This window comes from Manis javanica, chromosome 2 (assembly GCF_040802235.1).
Source record: "Manis javanica isolate MJ-LG chromosome 2, MJ_LKY, whole genome shotgun sequence".
NCBI classification, from domain to species: Eukaryota; Metazoa; Chordata; class Mammalia; order Pholidota; family Manidae; genus Manis; species Manis javanica.
Window position 1 is genome coordinate 226219766 of NC_133157.1, and position 6371 is coordinate 226226136.

The following is a 6371-nucleotide window of genomic DNA, read 5'->3' on the forward strand; positions in this document are numbered from 1 at the left end:
GACACCGGAAACGCAGAGCGCAGATGCCGGAAGCCGTAGTGTCCCTCGACCCGCGGCCGAAGTCTGGGAACTGGTTCTCCGTCAGGCGGAAGCGGGGCTGGCGGCCGGGCGGCATGGCGGGGCTGGAGCTCCTGTCCGACCAGGGCTACCGGGTGGACGGGCGTCGTGCCGGGGAGCTGCGCAAGATCCAGGCGCGGATGGGCGTGTTCGCGCAGGCCGACGGCTCGGCGTACATAGAGCAGGGCAACACCAAGGCGCTGGCGGTTGTGTACGGGCCGCACGAGGCGAGTGGGCGTGTGCGGGCGGGCGGGGGCGCCGGCCTGTCTTCAGAGCCTGGTTCACCTGGGCCTGGCGCTGCCCTTCTCTTGGCCGCTGCCCCTCGCGTTCGTCCCTCTGCCCGTCCTCGAGGCGGTCTCCCGCCCTCTCCGTCGCCTCCCAGCTCTCTACTCCGAGGGCGCCTCCGGGGGGCGCCTCCCCGACTAAATCCATGCAGCGGGCCCAGTCACCCGCAGCCACACGCTTACCTGGCTTGGCGCACCCAGCGCCTCAGACGGCAGTTTTATTTCTCATCGTTTATTTATCCACTGGAACATGAACTCCGTGAGGGCAGAGGCGTTAAACAAAACCTGGTTTTGCTGACATGCCTCCAAGCGCCGGGGGAGGTGGGGTTGGGGTTGCGGTTAAAGCCGCAGGGGTAGAAACAAGCGTGGCACGTTTGTAGAGCAGAATGGCCGCCAGTAGTTGGAGTTGGAGGGTGTCCGGAGAGGCAGGAACTCAGGGAAGAAATTTAGGATTTTATCTGACACGTAATGGGAGACCTTTGGGAGGTAAGTAGGAAATGTGAGTGTGTAAGGGAGACACAATCAGACCTGATATTTGTACGTACACTTTGGCTACAAATGGAGAATGGGTTGGGCAGGGATGAGGCAAGGACGGAAACAGGTCTGTTGGAAGAGATGAGCGGTGTGCAGAGGTGATGGTGGTTGAGGGCCTGGCCAGTGCCCCCCCGCCCCCGGGCCGTGTTAGGAGGTAAAGCAGCTGTGCTTGTTGATGTTGGAGTTAGAGGAGGGGCCGGTGTGAGCTGGGAGGGGCGGGCCTGGCTCATTCGGCCTTCCTGCCCCAGATCCGGGGCTCCCGGGCCCGAGCCCTCCCTGACAGGGCCCTGGTGAACTGTCAGTACAGTTCGGCCACCTTCAGCACGGGCGAGCGCAAGCGGCGGCCGCATGGAGACCGAAAGTCCTGCGAGATGGGCCTGCAGCTGCGTCAGACCTTCGAGGCAGCCATCCTTACACAGCTGCACCCACGCTCCCAGATTGATATCTACGTGCAGGTGAGTAGGCAGCAGCTAGAGATGGAAGGTTTAAAGGGAGGATGGGGATCAGGGGTCAGCAGCCTAATGGACTGATGCCAGAGGGGGGGTCCCCACAGGTGCTGCAGGCAGATGGTGGGACCTATGCAGCTTGTGTGAATGCAGCCACACTGGCAGTGCTGGACGCCGGGATACCCATGCAGGATTTTGTGTGTGCCTGCTCAGCTGGCTTTGTGGATGGCACAGCCCTGGCGGACCTCAGCCATGTGGAGGAAGCAGCTGGTGGCCCCCAGCTGGCTCTGGCCCTTCTACCAGCCTCAGGCCAGATTGCACTGCTTGAGATGGACGCCAGGCTGCATGAGGACCACCTGGAGCAGGTGCTAGAGGCTGCTGCACGGGCTGCCCGCGATGTGCACACCCTGCTGGATCGTGTGGTCCGGCAGCATGTACGTGAGGCCTCTGTTTTGCTGGGGGACTGAATATCCAGCTACCCATGCCTAGAATAAAACCCACACACAGTACTCTGTACTTTTACCTCCTCACAGTACTTTAATGTCCTGAGAGACTGTCCCCTACAAATGAATCATATACCTCCTGCAGCCTCAAGATTCAAGCCCTGAAGAAGATGAGAGGAGTATGTCCCTGGGTGGAGGGCAGCTTGTACTAGGAAAGGTTCCAGGTAGTTCAGCAACGAGGAGTGGTCTAGCAGAATAAGTCAAGCCTTCAGGTTATGGAATTACTGTTGCCCCAACATATCCAGGGTGTTGAGCACAAGGGCTGAGGGAGAACTCGCCCGACTGTGGGTGCCCACCACGGAGATGGGGAGGGTCATGTCCCCCATCCTCTGGCTTACGGTTTGAACGGAGTGGCCCTTTTCCCCCTGGGAAGCCGTTGGGCCTGTCTCACTGCTCATCTCAGGCTCCAGAAGTCTGAGACATTCTCGCCCGCAGTCTTCTCAACTCTGACCCTCTGTCATACCTGCTACGCCTCCACTTTACTGGACCTCTCAATTCCTCTGCCTCCTGACCCTCACCCTCTGCAGCTCTCACCCAGGGGCTGCTTTGCCCCTAATATCACAAACCCTACATTTTATCTCATGTCCCAGCCCATTTTGGCCAGAAGAACCATCTGCACCATCCTCCCTGTGGTCATCCGCCCCCGATGACCTTGGTGCTGTGCTCATGTTGATTACGCTTGGGCACCCGCTTTCCATTTGCGGTGACACGTTACATGGGGGATGCGTGTGCCACGGCTCTGGCCGTTCCGCCTACCCCACGGACGCTCGCGCCTGTCACCGACAGTGGCAGCGTCTTCACAGTCCCCGGGCATCCGTGCTCCGGTTTTCCTCCCACCTGCCCTAGTCTGCTCTGACTCTGCCGCGAGCCTCTGGGCCACAGCCTTTTCACTGTCCCTGGCCACCTTGGGCCGGGCCGGGTTGGGCGGGTCGTCTTCGCTGCTGCTCGCCGTCAGCTGCGGCCCGCTTCCCAAAGCCGCTGCCGGCGAGCGGAGCAGGCTCCGCTCCGGGCATGCGCCACAGGGCGCCGGGGCGGGGGCGGGTGTGGGAAGGGAGCGGGGTGCGCATGCGCGGCAGCGCGAGGGCAGCTGGGGCCGGAAGTGCATGCGTCGGTGCCTGCGGGCTCCGGGACCGACGGGAGCGGTGAAGGCTGGGTCGCTAGCGCGGTCCCGGAGCTGCCTGCCCCGTCATGGGCCTCCTGTCGGACCCGGTGCGGCGGCGCGCGCTCGCCCGCCTCGTACTGCGCCTCAACGCGCCGCTCTGGTGAGAACGTGGTCCGGGGAGGCGGGGCAGGGCTCGAGCTGCCTGCGGCCTTCCCGCATTCGCACGGGCCGGGGTCCCAGCACCGTTCCCTCTCCCCGCAGCGTACTAAGCTACGTGGCGGGCATCGCCTGGTTCCTGGCGCTGGCTTTCCCACCGCTTACCCAACGCACTTACATGTCGGAGAACGCCATGGGCTCCACCATGGTGGAGGAGCAGTTTGCTGGCGGAGACCGTGCGCGGGGCTTCGCCCGGGACTTCGCTACTCACCGCAGGAAGTCGGGGTGAGCCGCAGAGCGGGGGTACGGGCAGAGCAGTGGAGGTCAAAGCTAGGGAGCTCTGCTCAGAGGCTCTCTTTGTCTCCAGGGCTCTGCCAGTCGCCTGGCTGGAGCGGACGATGCGGTCAGTGGGGCTGGAGGTCCACACGCAGAGTTTCTCCCGGAAACTGCCCTTTCCAGATGAGACCCACGAGCGCTATGTATTAGAGCCGGGAGGGGAAGGGGTCCCTGGAACCAAAAGCACCTTGAGGGGAGGGACTTGGGGCCTGGAAGCTTAGCGGTGGCGATGTCCAGGGCTAGGGAAGTCCCCAGTGCGCTTTCTAGGGCTAGAAGGGGAGGGGCTTCCGCCTCCCAGAGTAGGGTCGTGCTGAGGCTTCGCCGCCAATACTGTATGCAGATGGTGTCGGGCACCAACGTGTACGGCATCCTGCGGGCCCCTCGCGCTGCCAGCACTGAGTCCTTGGTACTCACTGTGCCCTGTGGTCCTGACTCCTCGAACAGCCAGGCAGTGGGGCTGCTGCTGGCACTTGCTGCCCACTTCCGAGGTGAGGCTCAGAGGCAACTGCTGGCAAGCAAGGGCTTGGTCACTCCCCAGGCAGTGCTGACCGTCCTTCTGGCCTCCAGGGCAGATTTATTGGGCCAAAGACATCATCTTTCTGGTGACAGAACATGACCTTCTTGGCACTGAGGCTTGGCTTGAAGCTTATCATGATGTCAATGTCACTGGTGAGTGCACTGGCCCTGCCCTGGCCCCTCTCTCATGGCCACTCCTCACCAGCCTCACATTGGCAGCTTATTTGCCTGTTCTTACAGGCATGCAGTCATCCCCACTGCAGGGCCGGGCTGGGGCCATCCAGGCGGCTGTAGCCCTGGAGCTGAGCAGTGATGTGGTCACTAGCCTTGATGTGTCTGTGGAGGGGCTCAATGGGCAGCTGCCTAACCTCGACCTGCTCAACCTCTTCCAGACCTTCTGCCAGAAGGGGGGACTGCTGTGCACACTACAGGGCAAGGTAGGGTTGCCTGCGTGGTGGGAGGACATGGGGCCTGTGGGGGAAGGGAGTATCTGACCACATCCCTAAACCTTCTAAGCTGCAGCCCCAGGACTGGACATCGATAGATGGGCCACTGCAGGGTCTGCAGACACTGCTGCTCATGGTTCTGCAGCAGGCCTCTGGCCGCCCCCGCGGCCCCCATGGCCTCTTCCTCCGCTACCGTGTGGAGGCTCTAACCCTACGTGGCATCAATAGTTTCCGCCAGTATAAATATGATCTGACGGCAGTGGGCAAGTAAGTGGCTTCTGCTCTCCCTTTCCCATTCCCTGGGGTGGGGTGCCTGGGGGTCGGGCTGGCTGTGACCCTGCCCCATACCCGGCAGGGCCCTGGAGGGCATGTTCCGCAAACTCAACCACCTTCTAGAGCGGTTGCACCAGTCCTTCTTCTTCTACCTGCTTCCTGCGCTCTCCCGCTTCGTCTCCATCGGCCTCTACATGCCAGCTGCTGGCTTTTTGCTCCTGGTCCTTGGTCTCAAGATATCCTCTACTCCACACTGTGCACTTGGGTTAAGCCTCAGGTCCCTGCCACTCTAAGCTGGGGAGAGCCCTCCATCCTTGCATTGGGGTGTGGGGATGAGCCCGGGTCCCCCACTAGGCAGGGTCTTACCAGGGTCCTTGACTGAGCCACGCTCTGGAACTGTGGATGCAGCTGCATGAAGTTGGAGCAGGCCCTGAGGAGACTCGGGGGGCCTCTGGACCCAGCTCTCCCCCCTCCCTAGCACAGGTAATGGTCCCCCGACTCCTGCTGTTGGGGTGGGCTTCTGGAATCCCACGTGATTACTGCTGCCACTCAGTCTTAACTAGTTGAGGGGATGAGGATCCTTGGGGCTCGCCTGGCCCCAGGACCCATCTCCAGGTGCCCGTGTACCCTGCAGGGCATGGGGCTGGCCTCGCTTGTGGCGCCCTTGCTGATCTCACAGGCTGTGGGCTTGGCCCTCTATGTCCTGCCAGTACTGGGCCAGCATGTAGCTGCCCAGCACTTTCCTGTGGCTGAGGCTGAGGCCGTGGTGCTGACCTTGCTGGCTATCTACGCAGCTGGTTTGGCCCTTCCACACAACACTCACCGGTGAGGAGCTGGGCTGGCTGGGCATAGGCAGGGGACGCTCTGGACATGCAGGTGTCTTACATGCCCCTTGCCTTGTAGGGTGGTGAGTGCACAAGCCCCGGACAGGGCCTGGATGGCCCTGAAGCTGGTGGCTTTGATCTACCTGGCACTGCAGCTGGCCTGCATCACCCTCACCAACTTCTCACTGGGCTTCCTGCTGGCTGCCACCATGGTACCTGCTGCTGTGCTCACCAAGCCCTACGGGCCCCGGTATGTGCCGAACAGCTCCATGAGGTCTGCCTTGACTTGCACCTCTCCCTCTGCCCGTGTCCCCACCTCACAGCCCACTGTGATCTTATTCCTCCATCCAGGCCACTGTACGCTGCACTGCTGGTGCTGACAAGCCCAGCAGCCACACTCCTGGGCAGCCTTTTCCTGTGGCGGGAGCTGCAGGAGGCTCCACTGTCACTGGCTGAGGGCTGGCAACTCTTCCTTGTGGCGCTAGCGCAGGGGGTGCTGGAGCACCATATCTATGGTGCTGTACTCTTTCCGCTGTTGTCTCTGGGTCTCTACCCCTGCTGGCTGCTCTTCTGGAATGTTCTGTTCTGGAGGTGACTGCCTGCTTTGTGGCATGAAAATGGGTGGGCACTCTCTAGGCACCCCATATCCGCTCCTTCTTGGGAAATAAACAGACGTCTTGTTTCAGCTGCCTTTTGGGTTCCTGGCCTGTTGTTCACATGGGGCCTAGGGGGCCGTGGGCAAGCAGCTCTGCCTGCAGGCTTTGGCATTCCCACATGCCTCAAAGCACTGCTGGCAGGAGGGAGGTCCCAGTGGCCGTGGCCTCAGAGGAGAGCCTTGGGTGGACACTGAGCTTAGGATTTGGAAGTGGCATGAGCAGACCCTGCTGAGCCTAA

The 6371-nt window shown here is 61.7% G+C and overlaps 2 protein-coding genes across 3 annotated transcripts; both read left to right on the forward strand.

Annotated features, from left to right (window-relative positions):
- Nucleotides 1-5: 5 nt before the first annotated feature.
- Nucleotides 6-1837, forward strand: EXOSC4 (exosome component 4). The gene is made up of 3 exons (XM_017648058.3): nt 6-284; nt 1124-1330; nt 1429-1837. The coding sequence occupies exons 1-3, from the start codon at nt 24-26 to the stop codon at nt 1786-1788; spliced, it is 828 nt and encodes a 275-aa protein (XP_017503547.1). The 5' UTR covers nt 6-23; the 3' UTR covers nt 1789-1837.
- Nucleotides 1838-1989: 152 nt separating this feature from the next.
- GPAA1 (glycosylphosphatidylinositol anchor attachment 1) lies at nt 1990-6162 on the forward strand. 2 transcript variants are annotated; one of them, XM_017671039.3, is made up of 12 exons: nt 2898-3086; nt 3188-3367; nt 3450-3561; nt 3759-3906; nt 3986-4087; nt 4175-4371; nt 4451-4647; nt 4736-4889; nt 5041-5136; nt 5288-5478; nt 5557-5727; nt 5829-6162. In XM_017671039.3, exons 1-12 carry the CDS (start codon nt 3013-3015, stop codon nt 6070-6072), a joined length of 1866 nt encoding a protein of 621 aa, XP_017526528.2. In that variant the 5' UTR covers nt 2898-3012; the 3' UTR covers nt 6073-6162. The 2 variants fall into 2 exon arrangements, with proteins under 2 accessions (XP_036879245.2, XP_017526528.2); XM_037023350.2 differs by lacking the exon at nt 3450-3561 and having other exon boundaries at nt 1990-3086.
- Nucleotides 6163-6371: the final 209 nt, after the last annotated feature.

What these genes read in the sequence shown, in the direction of transcription:
- GPAA1 (XM_037023350.2), top strand. Translation starts at nt 2,547, where the DNA reads ATGCGTGTGCCACGGCTCTGGCCGTTCCGCCTACCCCACGGACGCTCG. An exon ending in CTCCCCCCTCCCTAGCACAG is followed by an intron (nt 5,137 to 5,287) that starts GTAATGGTCCCC and finishes TGTACCCTGCAG; the next exon opens with GGCATGGGGCTGGCCTCGCT. An exon ending in CTTCCACACAACACTCACCG is followed by an intron (nt 5,479 to 5,556) that starts GTGAGGAGCTGG and finishes CTTGCCTTGTAG; the next exon opens with GGTGGTGAGTGCACAAGCCC.
- EXOSC4 (XM_017648058.3), top strand. Translation starts at nt 24, where the DNA reads ATGCCGGAAGCCGTAGTGTCCCTCGACCCGCGGCCGAAGTCTGGGAAC. An exon ending in TTGTGTACGGGCCGCACGAG is followed by an intron (nt 285 to 1,123) that starts GCGAGTGGGCGT and finishes TTCCTGCCCCAG; the next exon opens with ATCCGGGGCTCCCGGGCCCG. An exon ending in AGATTGATATCTACGTGCAG is followed by an intron (nt 1,331 to 1,428) that starts GTGAGTAGGCAG and finishes GGGTCCCCACAG; the next exon opens with GTGCTGCAGGCAGATGGTGG.